Source organism: Typopeltis vanoorti, chromosome 13 (genome assembly GCF_054136105.1).
Source record: "Typopeltis vanoorti isolate ZY-2024b chromosome 13, IOZ_Tvanoo_1.0, whole genome shotgun sequence".
In the NCBI taxonomy this organism is placed as follows: Eukaryota; Metazoa; Arthropoda; class Arachnida; order Uropygi; family Thelyphonidae; genus Typopeltis; species Typopeltis vanoorti.
The window spans coordinates 54,559,613-54,577,813 of record NC_143561.1 but is presented as its reverse complement, the minus strand read 5'-3'; the positions used below and the strand labels follow the sequence as shown (position 1 = coordinate 54,577,813).

Here is an 18,201-nt window from a genome sequence, read left to right as displayed (position 1 = left end):
ATTATTATTATTTTTTGGTATATATATTTGTTTTCTTTTCTTTTCTTTTTTTTTTTTTTGCAATTTTTGTTGTATTTCTCATATTTGTTATTTTTTATGAGACATATTTTTTACATCAGCAGTGACATTACCATTTGATTATCTTTCATGGTGCAGTTGTGTTGCAGGATGTCGCCTGTGACAGATGAAATCTTGAAACTAATATGCTTCAATTAAAATTTAAGCCAAATATATGATTCTAAAGTGCTTTAACCTGCAGCGAATGATTCTGAAAAAGATTAAATATATATTTGTTTGCTTTATATATGAAGTATACAAACAATATTAATACTTTGAAACTTGAGTTGCCTTGGCATCTGGAACAGATCAGTGGAAACACAAAAGTTTCTCAAGTCACAACCTCCAGCAAGCATCCATTTGCACTCTGAGATTTGAACCAGGATGGTCAAGTTAAGAAAGCACAGAAATAAGAGGAAAAGTCATTTTAGTTCTATAGATGTGACAAACATTCATGATAAGGTATCGAAGAGAAAAATTTTTCAAAACATAAACTGTATGGTATAAATGAAACTATGCACAGAGCAACATGTTGCTTATCTTGTATTTTAATATATATATATCAGCAGAGTCGCATGCCCTTGGGTGTGTTGTCATGTATGTGGCTTATGCAACCCGCACTATAAAATTCACATCAATTTGATCATATGATTGCATTTTTATTGATTATGAAAGTTTTTAAGAGTGCATCAGCACGCATCTTAATTGATCCAATGCAATTAACTCTAGGATATCTTTGAATACTTTAATTTATCAATTAATTGTAATCAAATTTGCATAGAGTGGGAGGTAATGTGTTTGTTTTAAAGAGAATTCTATATTTGGTTGGTATATTTGAATTACTCAAAGGTGTAAATATAATAGTAAATTTGGAAAAGGCTTACCTCCTTTGACTACAATCATACAATCGGCAAAAGCTCTGACACAAAACAGAACATTCAGTAGATCACCAACAGTGTTTCCCATTGTAAATATGGACAAAAAAAGTTATAAATTATTTATAGAAAATTACTTGTCTATATTGGTGAACTGACGTGTTTAGGAACACATCAGTTCACACTTCACGCATGCAAAAGAGATGAAATTCAGAAAACAAAAACAGCAACTCATGGCAAATGACAATGTTCAACTGGATTGGTGGACACAATAACCAATCAGAACCACTGATTTCTGGATGCTATTTCAGCGTACACCCTACCTTGCCTTCTGTGCGTTTAAAACCACTGGAACACTAAGAATTTGACCCGCTGTGCCAACTGTTGTTCAAAGGGCTCAAAGGCGTCTGTATTTGTTACCGTACCTGGGCTATTAACACAAATGTGATGGAATGCTTACGTGCAGAAAAGTGTCCTCTTCATGAAGAATTAGTATATTGTGTTTAATTATAGGAATCACGCAAAACAATTAGGGGAGTCTTTAACAGGAATAAATGCAAAACTATAATATCAGGTGATAATGTTATTCCATGAGTGTGCACAGCACACCCGGAATATATGCCTCCGATATATATATATATATATATAGTATATACATATACATTATATACACTGTGATTACATATCAGATGACATTTGTCCCTCAATGCCCAGCTCATACAAGCTGCTTGTCATAGGGTAAACAGTAATCAGTCATTTCTAAACTGATTACTCTATGACTGACTAGCAGATGGCAGCTGTTAATCAGTCAAAGTGTAACCAGCAAATGACAAATCAGAAATTTAATCTATAAAAGAACAATTTGAATAAAAAAAAAGTTAATAGAATACTAATATTGAAGTGTTAATTATGAACAATTATGGTAGTATCCTTTAAGATGCATTTTAAGAAATGATAAAATGACACGATCAGGAAGTTTATAGAATAAATGTTATACAATTTAAATTGGAAGGCAATCATTTATTTTAGTAAGGTAATAATAATTTTTAAATAATTTAAAACTAATCATCAACGATCCAAATGTAATCTATTTTTTACCAAAAATAATCACAATAAAAACTACCCTACCTATAAAAACACTTGAACACATTATCTTTGTATGCAACTAAAATATATGATGGAGGAGGGCTAATATCATAAATGGATAAACGAGGAGTTGCAATAGCAACTACTGGAGATGAAGCTACAGACGATGCATGATGCTGCCAAGCCTAGAAAAAAAAACATATATATAAATGTTATTGTTGAAAGTGGGAGGGGGGGGGGGCGAGATGATATTTATAAAATGTATTAAAATCAAAATGAACATAATAATTGGTAATTCACCTTGCTAAAGTTGTTCATAGAAGATCATGTGTTTTGTTTACAAAAAAAAAACCATGGAATGATATGTATGTTGACAAAGCTCGCATTTTGACAGTTTTGATAAAAGTACAAATTTAGTTATAATCAGGGAAGCTGAAGCTGATTAGGGTATGTGAAAGTAATAAGTAAACTATCACTTTCTTTCTTATGAATTCTTGAATTTGTCACTTCTAGAGTACATTTTGAATGAATTAATAACAAGAATGGTAAAATGTGAATAGTAAACTGACATGCAATATTTATTGGCTATGGCTATTAAGCAAGACATTCACAAGAAGATAATGCGGAAAGAATATTGTGAGAATAAGAGTGAGAGAAGTTATGAAATATATAAAGCTCAGGCCAGAAAAGTAACAAGTATTATGCAGAAAGCTAAATGGGAGTATGAAAAGAAACTGACTATGCAAGCTAAAGGCAATCCAAAAGAATTAATGTGGAAAAATAACTTTGCTGAATGCAGATGGTACTCTAATGTCAGAAGTTAATGCTCAGTAGGGGCAGATGAAATATAAGCATGTTTGCTAAAAGTATGTTGAACTGAATTAGCTAGGCCTTTCATGTGTTTGTATAACTTGAGTCTCAGCATGGGAATGGAAAGAATGTATGATAGTTCCCAAGCTGAGACGCAAGTGAAGATTTTAGAGAAGTTGGTAAAAACTGGCATACAGAAATGGGTGGACAAAAACAAGCTATACTCTGCAAAGAGCAGCATGGGTTTACTAAAGGAGGGTCGTGTTTTAGCAATTTGCTCATATTTTATAACAATGTTACCAACCGAGTTGTATAAAGAGAATGGATACACTATGATAACATTGGATTTTGCTAAGATAGGATACAACACGAAAGGCTGTTGCATAAACTCCAGAATATGGGATTGGAATATAAACTCTTGATTTGGATCAGTGGATGGTTGACAGACATATATCAAACAGTGGTATACAGCAAGTGTGAATCTGCCAGAGTTAAGGTGACCAGTGGTGTACCTCTGGGTTCAGTCCTTGGGCCATTGCTGTTCAATCTATACATTAATGACATTTGGAAGGGCCTAACAGGAGATGCAATTGTTTGCAGATGGTGTGAAGATAGGCAGGATAATCAGGGCTACTGATATCCAGCACTTACAAAATGATTTGAATAGGCCGGAAATTTGAGCAAATGAAAATGGCTGTCAGTTTAATGTTAGTAAATTTAAAGTTATGCACTTTAGCATGATGAGATTTCCAGTGACATATTAGCAGCGTTATGCTAAAAGAAACTGATGAGGCTAGGGATCTTGGCATAATGGTGGATAGGAATTTGAAGTTCAAAGGTTATATAGCAAAAGTTGCAAATACAACTCAGAGAATAATTGCGATGTTGAAGTGAAGCTTCCTTATATGTCATTTTGCCTCTTTATAAGGCCTTGAAAAAACTACACCTGGATTTGTGTGCATTGGTCTCACAGGTTCCAAGAGGAAAAGAAGCTGTGGAAAGGGTATAAAGAAAAGTCACAAACATTATATCAGGATTCTGGGTGGATTACAGAATGGTTAACAGAAGAAAGAGAGATGATATATAGAGGTCTATCAACTTCTGAATGAGTGTTATAGGACACTGTCTGAAGAAATTTTTCGTTATATTGAAAGTGGGGAGAGAACACAGGGGGCATTTTGTAGAAGTTAAGTTGGTTTGCAATCAAGAAAGGGGTAAGAGCTAGATTTTTCCTCTCACAGAGCACTGAGTGAGGGAATTAGTTTGCCTTGAGAAGTAGTGAGTGCAACTAGTATGAATGAATTTAAGGGAAGGTATGACAGCTGGTTGAATTAATAGCCTCTCTCTCTTGATAAGTCCTCGACTCCCTGGAGGTCTGATATGGTTTTAATTTAACAGAAAGAAGAAACCCCTCTCTACAGAGATGGTTCCCTTTTTCAGATAAGTTATGAACTTAATAGTCTGATTTAGTTTGTTCAATCCTGGAAACTTGTTTTTCATTAGCATGAATTATCTAGAATGTTAATATTATGTTCATGTTACTTTTCCAGACACTTTAACAAAAAGGAAGTGGGGAGTGAGTGCAAATCCAGATATCCCTACACAATAAAACCACAGTTCACAGATAGGACAATACAGTCTGGTAAATAATGTTCTTCTGGCAATAGCTGTATCCATAAATGCCTTTCACTGAAGACTGGGTATTGTACTTTCTAACCCCACACCATAGCTTTCAAATAATTTACTGCTGCGAATAGTATGTTAATACCAATCACAATCCATTTGGCAACATGCAAGTTAAACTCAAAATTTTGGTGCAGCATTTTTAATTTAACTAAAGGAAGGAACTTGGCTTATATGTAGTAGACCTTCCTTTAGTAAATTATTTATTGAACAGACTTCGTTTTCATGGAAGGAAACAAAGGCTGTCCAATAAATAATGTCCTGGCATAAACCTCTATAGCTATGATACCCTGAATTCCAGGATTAAAAAAATTGCTGATACAATCCTGGTGGAATGCTATTCTTTTGTATCTTTCCATCAGTTTATATGGCTTCCCTATCTTTTCCTGGATTTCTTTTGAATATTAGCTTTTTCATCTTTAATTGCTGTCAGTCATAAGTGGTTATGCATCATATTCAGCAATATATTAATACCTTGGTGAAAACTGGTTAACTCTAAATCATGATCAGGGCCGGCGGAAGCAGCATGTGGGCTACGAAGGAGGCACTGCTGTCGGGGCACGGTTCATAAGTTCATTTTTAAGAAACAAAATTTTTATCATAAAAACAAAAAATTCTTAGAGTGATCAATATTAAAATAAATAAAGCAGGATACACCGAATAAAAATTTTTAAAAATTGTATATTGCCGCCTCTTTGATCAGCCGGCTGTTTACAATTTTGCAGTGAGAGCAGGCTAAATGTTTGCCTGCGGTTGTGTCTACTGCAGTCTATCTTAAGTTAGGAGAAGATTTAGTTGTAGTTGACCACGAAACTAACACATTGTTAGTCTCTGTAAATTTAAAAGATCCAGGTGAATGGGGAAATATTGATGAAAAATTACGAATTGTTTTAATTGAAATGGAGCCTGTTCAAAAGAAAAATATAATATATCCCAGATATACATATGGTCGTAAATTTGGTGACATGTTTCAATGTTAATTTTTTTTTTGTAAAAAAATTAACATTGAAACAGCCATCAGAAACGCGATGGGAAAGTAAAATTAATGCAATCCGCCCTCTACGATATCAGTTAGGATGCACTTTTTGAAATTTTAAATAATGAAAATTTTAATAAAGAAACTCAGCATGAAGCACAAACATTATGTGCTAAAATAAAGGACTACAAATTTATTTGCGCTCTTATAACTTGGCATGATTTACTTAACAGAATAAACCCTGTGAGTAAAATGCTTCAAGACAAAAATATGAACATTACACTTGCTTTAGAATCTATCGAAAACTTAAAAATATTCTTACAAGAGTTCGATCAGATACAAATTTTAAAGAAGTTCTAAAAACGGCAAAAGAACTGAGTGAAAAGGTGGATGGAGAACAAGAATTTAAAACTGCTACGGAAGCTCGACGACGAAAGAAGACACGTCAATTTGACTACGAGCATCATGACAAAACGCCACAATCACCAGAAGATAAATTTAAAGTGAATATGTTTTATGCACTTCTAGATGTTGCAATGTGTTCGTTAATAGAACATTTTGAACAACTAAAAACATATGATAATTTCAATTTCTTGTATAGATTACTACAAATTAATAACGAATTTTTACGAAAAAATTGTGACGATTTAGAGATTCTCTTGAAGGACGGCGACAATAAAGACGTAAATGCAATAGAACTATATGACGAGTTATGTGCTTTCCGGGATATTTTTCGGAAGGATAATTTAAATATTCAAAACCCTTTCAAAATTCTTAATTTTATTGTGTCCAATAATTTATCTTTCCCTAACTTTTCAATTGCTTTAAGAATATTATTAACCTTAACTGTTAGTGTTACGAGCGGTGAACATTCCTTTTCCAAGTTGAAATTGATTAAAACCTACTTAAGAACAAGTATGTCACAAAAAAGGCTTGTTAGTTTGCCGTTAATAGCTATTGAAAATGATAAATGTGCGGAATTAGACTTTAAGACCATTATTTCTAATTTTGTGAATATGAAATCAAAACCCCTAAAATTTTAATTTAAAAAATTTCAAGTATATTTATGTAATTTAATTTATTTTCTGATATTCTGTAAAGACGTTATTTTTTGAATACTTATATTAAATGTTATAATAAATTTAGTTTAATCCTTTATCCAAGTGTAAGCAAACAAAGTTTGCACCTGAAAGTATCTTCAGGACTGGATTAAGGAGTACAACCTTACCTCAGTCCTGAAGATACTTTCAGGTGCAAACTTTGTTTGCTCACACTTGGATAAAGGATTAAACTAAATTTATTATAATCTAACCAAGTGAAAAATAAACTTTCAATATTAAATGTTCTGATTATTTCTGAATTCTTTTCTTATTTTCTCATCTATCTTGAGTTTCTTTTATTTTCCTAAAAGATAGTTCCACTTATAAAAATTATTAAAATTTTTTTACAAGTTACTAAGAATTTAGTAACTTGTAAAATGCAAGAATTTTTTAAACTTTAGTTCAAATAAATTTTAATTTTAATTAAAATTCATTTTAATTTTGTTAGCGATTCGGGTCGGTGAGAAGGCTATAATCCCTGTATCATTATATTCAATGATTAAAGTGAAGTGGCTTTATCAAAATTTGCTTTAACTTTTGAGAATTTTTTGAATATTCTGGTTTTTAACGATTATCCTGCCTAGTCAACACCCCCAGTTCGTTACATTTAGCGAACCAAAGTGTGGCTATTCTGTCAAAATTTATTTAAGAAATTTCAAATAATTTAAATTTTTATTATCGTAAAAGAACCACACACGCCTGGATCGTTACAGGGGTGCTTAGATAGAAATTGCATGCGGGTGGCAAAGACCCTAGCGCTGGTTCTGATCACGATGCCATTTCTTGCACAAAACTACATTATGTACACCTTCACCAGCTTCTTAACTTGGTGTGACAGATAGCTTGCGTTAGAAAGAAAAATGAACTTGTGCAAATGATTTTCAAATTTTCGCATATACATCAAATTGCAATCCAGAAAAGTATATAATTAGTGTGAAATGGAATAGTGTGAACTGTGATAATGTGTTGACTTTAGAGTTTCTAAATTTCATTTTCCAGGTGAATCCCACACCCACAAAAGGTTATAAAAACCTACAGTATAGTGCAGGGGGTGTGTAAAGGATCAGAGCTGGATAACTGGGAGACTTCTAAGTATTATGAGTTATATGCTTTATCCAAGTGCGCTACAGGTTTGAAAAACACTAATCTGGAATTTGTGAAAAGACAATCATAGCAGTCTTTGAATTATAGAAGATTACACAATATTTTGGTGATCCTATAGAATTTTCTGTTAGCATCCAGTTTGCAAAGTACACACACAAGGGGGGGTCTGAAAAGTTCTTGGCCTAACAATGAAAAAACTAATTTATAATTTCAAAATTATTTTTATTTTTCAACATAATCTCCCTTAAGACTAATACATTTATTCTAGTGATGCTCCAGAACCATTATCACATCCCTGTAGTGGTTCTCAGTAAGATCAGCAAAATACTCCTCTACAGCTGCAATAACCTCTTGATTCGAAGAAAAATGCTGATTAGCGAGGAAGAGTTTTAGTTTTGGGAGGAGATAGTAGTCAGAGGGAGCCAAATCTGGGGAATAGAGTGTTGTTCCAACCATTCATAGTGCAGATCCCTTAATTTTCTCATTGCCAAAACACCTTTGTGAGAAGATGAAGTGTCCTGATGAAAGATGATTTTTTTCTTCTGCAAACCAGGTCTTCTCTCACGAATTTTTTCGTCTAGTCTGTTAAAAGATTGGAATAATATTCTGCGATTATTGTTTTACCCTTTTCAACATAATTAATAAACAAAATGCCTTTAGCATCCCAAAACACCGATGCAATGACCTTTCCTGCTGATGGAACCAACTTTGTCTTCTTTGGCACTAAACAGCCGGCTTCTGTCCACTGTTTTGACTTCTGTTTGGATTCTGGTGTGTAATGGTGAATCCATGTCTCATCCACAGTAATAAATCGATACACAAACTCAGTTTCATTCTTGTTAAAACGCTCCAAGCTCTGTTCAGAGATTTTCATGCAAGTGTGTTTTTGATCTACTGTGAGCAAACACAGCACCCATCTTGCTCAAAGCTTTTTCGTTTGCAATTCTTAATGCAAAATGTATCCTACACGTTTTTTTAAAATGCCTATAGTCTTAGCAATTTCATGCACTTTGACTAGCTGGTCATTCAATACCATATCATGCACTTGATCAATGATTTCTGGTGTTGTTACACTTTTTGGACGTCCTTCATGCGGATCATCTTCAAGGTTGGTATGCCCACGTTTAAACTCGACAGCCCATTTCTTAATTGTCAAAAACAAAGGAGAAGAGTGCCCATAAACTTTTATGAACTTTGAATGAATTTCTTTTGGCATTAAACCTTCTTTTACAAAGAATTTTATAACTGCATGATACTCAATTTTATCTATTTCAAGGGATACAGAAACTTGATACAGATTACTTGATAGAATGACTTGCTATTTCACATGGATGCTTATGACAGATGTACCAGCTTAGGGAAAAAAAAAAAAAAAAAATCGTGCCGATAGTGTTGCGGTCTATGGTCGAGGCTGAGAACTTTTCAGACCACCCTTGTATATAATAAAAAGAGTTTGTTAAAATTAATGTACTAAAGCAAAAACCAATGTAAATTGATCAAACTGATTATTAATATACATACCACAGTTTTTGGCTGAATATCTGATGAAGTACTATGAAAAATTTTGTGAAAGTTAACAGGTTTTTCTCTTAGTTCCCATAATTCTACTGTGCTTTCAGCAGATCCTATTAATAATAAAAATACTTACATTTTAAAACATCCTGTTACATTGTTTATGCAATATAATTAGATTAATATTTACTTCTTTACAGCAAATGACTTCAGAATACCACAAAGAAAATGAATTTGTGATGTTGCAAGGGGGGGGGGGTGACATTCACAATACTTCAAATTGAAGACAGAATTATCAGATACAAGCCTATTGTTCTGATACATGTTCTTCTTGGGTGTGTTTTTAAATATTTCATCTAAGTTAAATTAACGTGCTTTGATCTCTCTGACTAATTTTTCATGAATCAGATGAAGATTAACTCTTGTTCCATCACAAAAGTGCATTGCTCTAGCCCTTTAATTAATTCATCCATCAACACAGTTAACTTCACTTTCATTGTTTTTACGAGGATTCAGAACAATATAATTTCAGAGTCAGCATAGTGACGAACAACAGGTATTTCTTCATATTCATCCACTTGGCCAAATTTTCTTCATTAAACCTACATGCTATATACCCTTGGTAGCAGGTTCCTCCGTAACGTTTTTTTGCTGACTCAAGCAACTCATGAACAACTTCTTTCTCCTTTGATACATTAAATTCTGTATAGTCATTGCCAACACTTGTATCAAGAGAATCAAATGTCAAGATAGGTCACAATTTATGCCAGTATTTCTTTAGTGTTGATAGTTGTACCTTATCCTAAGCACTAGCAACAACCAAAGTCCCCCCCCCCACCCCTTTTCCCACAGTTAATTCTTTAAATAAAATAAATCTTTCTACAGGCTTGCCAACATTGATGACATCTAACAGATGTTTCATGAAAAGTGAGTGATACTTAGCCTTCATAAATTGCAACATTTCTTGGTCTGGTAATTGGATAAAGGATATACAGTTTGGTGGTAGTATTTACTACCAAACTGTATATCTCCCTTATGCTGTATAAGCAGTTTTCTTACACAGGAGTTCAGCTCTGTGGTGAACTGACCAATTGTCCAGAATGAGAAGTATTTTGCAATGTTACAGAAGACCTACATATGTGCAGCATGCTTGGGCTTCAGACATAAAAACTTTTACAACCACTGTAAAATAATTCATCTCAGTGGTAATCCAGCCAGGTTTATTTGCACAGCACATTCTGGAGTAAAATTTAATGTCTTTCAATGTCCTAGGGCATTTAGTTTTTCCTGTCACCAGCAGCTTACATCTGTATGTGCCTGGCTGCATTTGAGCACCCTAGGTTAGTAACTCTGTTTGTCTGAATCCTGTGGTCCTTCATCCTCTGCTGGTAATTGTCATTCAAGGTGTGCATCTTCATCTCCAAAGACTCATCGAGGGAGTGTGCCAGCAGTATCGAATGACTGAACCTCTTCCAACTACTAACCGTGCTCAAACTTGATTAACTTTTTTGCGTGAGCCATCAGAGCCTCTACTAATTCACTAACATTATACACTTGCTTGTGAATAAAGAGCTTGTAAGCAAGTTTAGCAAATTAGTGAATATACTTGATAATTCCTTCATAGTTTGTAAACTGTTTTTCACCATACAGACTTTATGGATGGAAATTCACAAAAATTTCTTAAATCTTTGAAATTCTTCAAATGTTTAAAAAGCCATCATTCATTATAGTCACACTCATGCTCTAATTTAAGTTCTTTATGGAATAACAGCATGTTGAATTAACATACTATCTGACAAATTGCCTCATCACTCCAATATTGTTGAGTATGCAAATGAGTATGCATCACTCCGATTTCAAGTACGCAAAGAATTTCAGTATTTTATCTCTGCTACTTTCTAGCATAAACAGTTGATATGAACCAATACCACATGTATCAAACAATTGCTATACTAAAGTACCACAATCAAGTTGTTTCACCATTTCTGCCTTATCTTATAGTGATATGGACTTGTGCTTGCACTTGCTGCCACCACCACCACTGTGAATTAGATTTTGCTTGAAAGCCATCACTGAGGTTAAAAGTAAGCAAAATAAGCTAATAATAATTCAAAATCAAGGATGGAATCACAGGAATTTTAAGTGCATGCTCATAATTTTGTCGGGACTAAAGGAAATGCCAACCTATTCACTGCTTGAAAATAAGTGGTTTACCTGCATTTCATGCTAGTGTTTTGACACATCATCAGAATGAATAAAAGAACTCAAAAGAATAATTAAAAAAGCATGTATTAAAGATTAATTGTTTAACCACACTGAAGCCAGTGAGTAAGATAAGATGATTAAACAATTAAAACACAAAAGTAAAATAAACAACAGGAAGAGCGATTAGCTAAAGATAATTAAAGAGCAATAACTACAGATATATAACAGCTACTGTCTAGGGTCAGCATTAAGTCCATTTCTGTTTAATATTGTGATGGAGGTGGTAACAGAGGAGGTCAGTGAAGATGCACCTTGGACAATGTTGTATGCAGATGACATCTTGCTGTGTGTAGATTCAAGAGAAGAAGCGGAAACTAAACTGGAAAGATGGAGAAAAGTACTGGAAGAGAGAGGTATGAGACTGAGCAGAAGTAAGACAGAGTATATGTGTTGCGCAGTGGGCGGTGGCCAGGAGACAGATCTGGAGCTGGAAGGAAATGTCATCAGGAAGGTGAGAGACTTTAGATACTTAGGTTCAACAGTGGAAGAAGATGGAGGAGCTGAGAAGGAAGTGGGATGCAGGATACAAGCAGGTTGGAGGAACTGGAGGGAGATGGCTGGAGTGTTATGCGATAAGAATGCTTAGGTGGATGTGCGGTGTGACCAGAAAGGATCATCTGAGAAATGACTATGTCAGGGGAACAGTGAAAGTTACGAACTTAGGAGCGAAAATACAGGAGGCAAGGTTGAGATGGTTTGGTCATGTGATGAGGAGGGAGGATGAATATGTGGGAAGAAGGGTTATGCAGATGGATGTGCAAGGAAGGCAGAAGCATGGGCAGCCAAAGAAGAGATGGAGGGAGCTGGTAGAAGAGGACTTGAAGATGAAGAACTTGGATGTGGTGACAGCCCAAGACAGGAAGGTGTGGAGGAGACTCATAACAAACAGTGACCCCACTTAAGTGGGAGAAGCTGTAGAAGAAGAAGAAGAAGATATAACAGCTACTGTCTAGTTAATAATACTTTGCTAGATGTTAAGAGAATACAAGGCTACAGTGAAGAAAATCAATGCTATATTAAAAGTAATCATTCTAATTAAGATTATGCCAATTATGCAGTGCCTACAGAATCTTTAAAATTTGAAATAGCTTCTGTGGTAAACTTCAGGAAATTTTCTGGCTCATCTTATTATCATCGGAAAGAGCATGCTTGGTACACCTAGACTTCTCAGGTTGATCCCATATGATCAGTGTCAGGTTCTCTGTTTATAGAAATATTACATTAATCAGTTGATAATATTCCTACAAATGTTTCATATCAACCTTATCAGAACTCTGGTTCACAGAGCATATTCTCTTTGTTTCTTATAAATACTTTTATAAAGGATTTATTGCTTTTTCGTGGATCGCCAGAATACTCAAGTCATTAACAGCTAGTCTCTCTAGTTAATAATGGTTTGTTAAATGTTAAGAGAATATAAACCTCCCTCCCCCATGTTAAATGCATTTCTTAAAGGCCAGCAAGGATTTTTTTTTATATAAGTCTGGCTTCCAGATTGTCGTGAAACATGTTAAAAAGACATAAGAAGCCTGAATGGCAAAGAAATGGAATTAGCAGAATAATTGGATGAGTACCAGATTGACGTGATAAGGGTGACTGAAACAAAAAAAAAAGAAGACAAAAAACCGGTGAGATCTTTCTAAGCAAGAAATACAAAATGTTATGTTCAGGCAATAACAATCAGGGAAAAGACGGAGTAGTTATAGCATTAAACACTAAATATGAAGCTAATCATCTTGAATGGTAGGCAATATCAAGTAGAATGATGTAGACAAATATAAAAATAAGGGAACTGGACAATGAGACTTATTTGTGCCTATGGTCCCACAGAAGGTTCTAGTAAGCTAGAAATGAAGAAATTTTTTGAGGCTTTAGAGAAAACAACTAACACAATGAAAAAGGATAACCTGGTACTTGATGGGAATCTAAACAGCAGAGTAGGAAATGATTGTCAGGCATAGAGAAAAATTTGGAGAAAAGAGCAAAGCTAATAATAATGACAAAGCACCTGTTGGATTTCTACTCAGGACATGGACTGGTTATTACTAACATAATGTTCCAATATAAAAATGTGAATAAATTCAGATGGAGAGAAGAGGCAAAAAATCTCAATGACTATGTTATTGTTGATAGTTATGTTTTCTCACTGGTGCAGGACACTAGAGTGTACAGAAGATTTGAAGTTGGAAGTGATCACCATTTAGTCTTGACCAGAATAAAACTGAATTTCATTTTGAAAAGAAGAGCATGCAAGAAAGTTTTAAAGTGGATAAAAAGTTGAGCAGCTCTCATATGTGAACTGCAGACTAAAATACACAGACATCATTCAAGAAAAAAATGAAAGGGTTTCAGAACAGGAACCAAACTTTGGAGATTCAACACAAACCCTTAAGAAAACATCGACTGATTCAGCCAGAGAGGCATGTGGTGATGTTGTCTGCAAGGAGAGAAAAATCATAACTTCATGATGTACACAGGAAGTAAAAGAGGCAGTGAAGGAAAAGAAGAAAACAAATGAAACGCTCCTGGTGAATAAGTCAGCATCTGCTCTTACACAGACAAATGTAAGAAACCTAAAAACTGTGTAAAACTAGTATAACAAAAGTCATGGGACGGCTTCGGGAAGAACATAGAAAATAAATATCAGGAAGGAGGCAAAATATTCTGGAGACTGTTGAAAAGTTCAGAAATGGAAGAAAGAGTGAGTGCTGTAAAAGGAATTAGAGATGATAAAAGTGATATTTAAACTGCAGAAAAAGATATCTTTTATGTATGGAATAATTACATTGAAAAATTGCTAAATGAAACAATCAGTGACAGCACAATGGTAAAAAACACTGAATAGGCATGCAATCAAGAATACATACCCATAATTGAAGTAGAAAAAAAACAACAACGCCTGTAATGTGGAAAGGCAGCTGGAGTGAATGATATTCGACCAGAAATTTTCAAGTATGGAGGTAAAAAAGTTTTAAAGTGGCTGCACTGCATAGTTCAGAAGACCTGGACAGAGGGACGAATTCTGGATGATTGAAGTAGAACTCTCATATTACCCATATATAAAAAACGAAATAAAATTGAATGTGAGAATGACAGAGGTATTTTCATGCTGAGTGTTCCTGGTAAGATTTATGCAAGTATACTTGAGAAATCGTTGTGAAGGATTGTGGAAGGGAAACTAGATAAAGGACAAGCTTGATTCAGACCAAAAAGAGGTTATCAGGATCAGATTTTCACTTTATGACAAATAATTGAGAAATTGTTAGAATATAACAAAGATCTGTATTTATGTTTCGTAGATCTGGAAAAGGCACATGACAGGGTGGCAAGAGAAATGTTCTTCAAAATGCTACATTTATATGGTAGCAATGGGGCATTATCAAGTAATGTCTAGTCTTTATTTGAGTTGTAAGTCAGCTGTTAGAATTGATAGAAATACAGGAAGATGGTTTGATGTTAAATTGGGTGTCAGATAAGGAAGTACATCATCCCTACCGTTATTCATTATCTACATGGATCACATTATGAAGGAAAGTGATATTAAACCTGATATCAAAATTGGAGATGTTAATGTCAGCTCTTTACTTTATGCGAATGATGTTATACTTTTAAATAAATCCAGTACAATCTGCAAGATTCCCTGACTAAACTGAATAACTGTTGTAATAGATATTGTATGAAGGTCAGCAATAACAAGGCAAAGAAAATGAAAATAGGCAGAAACATTGAAAATATGAACTGTATTGTGAAGGCAGAGCCCAGAGAACAGGTAAAACGTTTCAACTACTTAGGCACGATTTTTAGTGAAGATGGTAAATTAAATATGGAAATAGACAACAGAATAAAGAAAGCTGGTATGGTAGGAAGTCAATTGAATAAATTCATAAGATATAAGGAGAAATTAGTCGGAACACTAAATTAGCTATATACAAGATGGTGTTCAAACCAATTTTAACTTATGGATCTGAGAACTGGGTTCGAAATAAAACACTTGACCAAAGACTAGGGACCGCAGATATGATAGTCCTGAGAAAGATTGTGGTGTGAACAGATGGTACCAATGGCAATATCATACTAAAAACGAGGATATTAGGTAAGAATTTAACATTGTTAGCAGAGCTACAGGTGGTGTGGTTACTTAAACAGAATGGGAGAGGAAAGATTAGCAAAACAAGTGTTCTCTGCCAGTTGGCAGGAAAAAGAGGAAGACCCAGGTGGAATAATACAGTAAAAAGTGCCTTAGAAGACAGAAATAAGAACTGATAATGTTGTAGTCCTGACAGATAAGATTGATTTGGAGGAAAATTGTTGATAGGAAATTAGTAATGATGTAAGTTTTTCATCATCATCATCATCATCAAATTCCTGCCATGTACCCTCAAGGGGTGTACAGGATATGATAGTACTACATTAAAAAAATTACATCATTATTAATTTCCTATCTACAATTTTCCTCCAAATCAGTCTGTTACTTGTCAACACTCCAATATTATCAGATCTTATATTTCTATCGTCTAAAGCACTTTGTACCGTATCAATCCACCTATATCTTGGTCTTCCTCTCGGTCGTTTTCCTGCCAACCTGGCAGAGAACACTTGTTTTGCTAATCTTTCCTCGCCCATTCTGTTTAAGTGACCATACCACCTGAGATTAGCTCTGCTAACGCATTCCTGGATGCTGACAATGTCAAGTTCTTTCCTAATATCCTCGTTTTTAATATGATACTGCCATTGATGCCATCTGTTCACGCCTATAATCTTTCTCAGGACTCTCATATCTGCAGTTTCTAGTCTTTGGTCAAGTGTTTTACTTCTGACCCAGCTCTCAGATCCATAAGTTAAAACTGGTTTGAACACTGTCTTGTATACAGCTAATTTAGTGTTCCGACTAATTTCTCTCTTATTCCATATGAATTTATTCAATTGACTTCCCACCATACCAGCTTTGCTGATTCTGTTGTCTATTTCTATATTTAATTTACCATCTTCAGTAAAAATTGTGCCTAAATAGCTGAAATGTTTTACTTGTTCCACAGGTTCTCCATTCACAACACAGTTGACATTTTCAATGATTCTGCCTATTTTCATTGTCTTTGTCTTTTTATTGCTGACCTTCATACCATATCTATTACAAGAGCTATTCAATTTAGTCAGAGAATCTTGCAGACTTGTAGCGGATTTATTTAGAAGTATAACATCATCCGCATAAAGCAAAGAGCTCACATTAACATCTCCAATTTTGATATCATGTTTAATACCACTTTCCTTCATAATGTGATCCATATAGATAATGAATAACAGAGGGGATAATGTACATCCTTGTCTCACACCAGATTTAACATTAAACCATCTTCCTGTACTTCCTTCAATTCGAACTGCTGACTTACAACTCAAATAAAGACTAAGTATTGCTTGATATAATGTCCCATTGACACCATATAACTGCAGCGTACTGAATAGCTTCTCTCTTGGCACCTTGTCATATGCCTTTTCCAGATCGACAAAACTTAAATACAGATCTTTGTTATATTCCCATGCTTTCTCGACTATTTGTCGTAAAGTGAAGATCTGATCCTGACAGCCTCTATTTGGCCTGAATCCAGCTTGTTCTTCACCAAGCTTTCCTTCCACAATTCTTCTCAACCGTTTCTCAAGTATACTTGCATAGATCTTGCCAGGAACACTAAGTAGGGAAATACCTCTGTAATTCTCACATGCAGTTTTATTTCCCTTTTTATATATGGGTACTATGAGAGCTCTACTCCAATCATCGGGAATTCGTCCCTCTGTCCAGGCTTTCTGAACTATGCAGTGCAGCCACTGTAAGACTCTTATACCACCATACTTCAGCATTTCTGGTCGAATATCATCTACTCCTGCTGCCTTTCCACATTTCAAGCCTTTGATGGCTTTTTCTATTTCAAGTATGGATATGTATTCCTGACTGCATGCCTGGTCAGTGTTTTTTACCACTGTGCTGTTATCACTGCTTGTTTCATTTAGCAGTTTTTCAAAGTAATTACTCCATACTTCAAGGATATCTTTTTCTCCCGTTTTCATGTCACCTTTATCATCTCTAATTCCTTTTATAGCACTCTTTCCTCCATTCTTAAGCTTCTTCAACAACCTCCAAAATATTTTGCCACCTTCTTGATATTTATTTTCTATATTCTTGCCAAAGTCCTCCCATGACTTTTGTTTAGCTAGTTTTACAGAGTGTTTAGCATTCTTGCATTTGTCTCTATATTCTCTAAGAGCACAAGCTGACTTATTTGCCAGGAACTTTTGGTATGCTTTCTTCTTTTCCTTCACTGCCTCTTTAACCTCCTGTGTCCACCAAGGAGTTCTGATTTTTTTATCCTTACAAACAACCTCACCACATGCCTCTCTGGCAGAATCAATCAATGTTTTCTTCAGAGTTTGCCACTGAATCTCCAAGGTTTGATTCCTGTTCTCAAACTCTTTCATTTTTCCTTCAATAATCTTTGTGTATTTTAGTCTACAGCTCACATCTGAGAGCTGCTCAACTTTTATTCGCTTTAAAACTTTCTTACATGTTATTCTTTTCAATATGAAATTCAATTTTATCCTGCTCAAGACTAAATAGTGATCACTTCCAATTTCAAATCCTCTGTACACTCTGGTGTCCTGCACCAGTGAGAAAACATCACTATCAACAATAACATAGTCAATGAGACTTTTCTTATTCCTTGCCTCTTCTCTCCATGTGAAT

At 34.7% G+C, this 18,201-nt stretch overlaps 1 protein-coding gene across 3 annotated transcripts in view; it reads right to left on the bottom strand.

Moving 5' to 3' along the window:
* MED16 (mediator complex subunit 16) overlaps window positions 1-18,201 on the bottom strand; it is a 200,591-nt gene that overhangs the window by 103,433 nt on the left and 78,957 nt on the right. For all 3 annotated transcript variants that reach the window (XM_090402741.1, XM_090402742.1, XM_090402743.1), the window contains exons 10-11: window positions 9,213-9,316; window positions 2,061-2,203 (exon numbers count right to left, since the gene is read on the bottom strand). In XM_090402741.1, coding sequence (XP_090258867.1) covers window positions 2,061-2,203; window positions 9,213-9,316 — 247 coding nt within the window. The remainder of the gene's footprint in view (window positions 1-2,060; window positions 2,204-9,212; window positions 9,317-18,201) is intronic.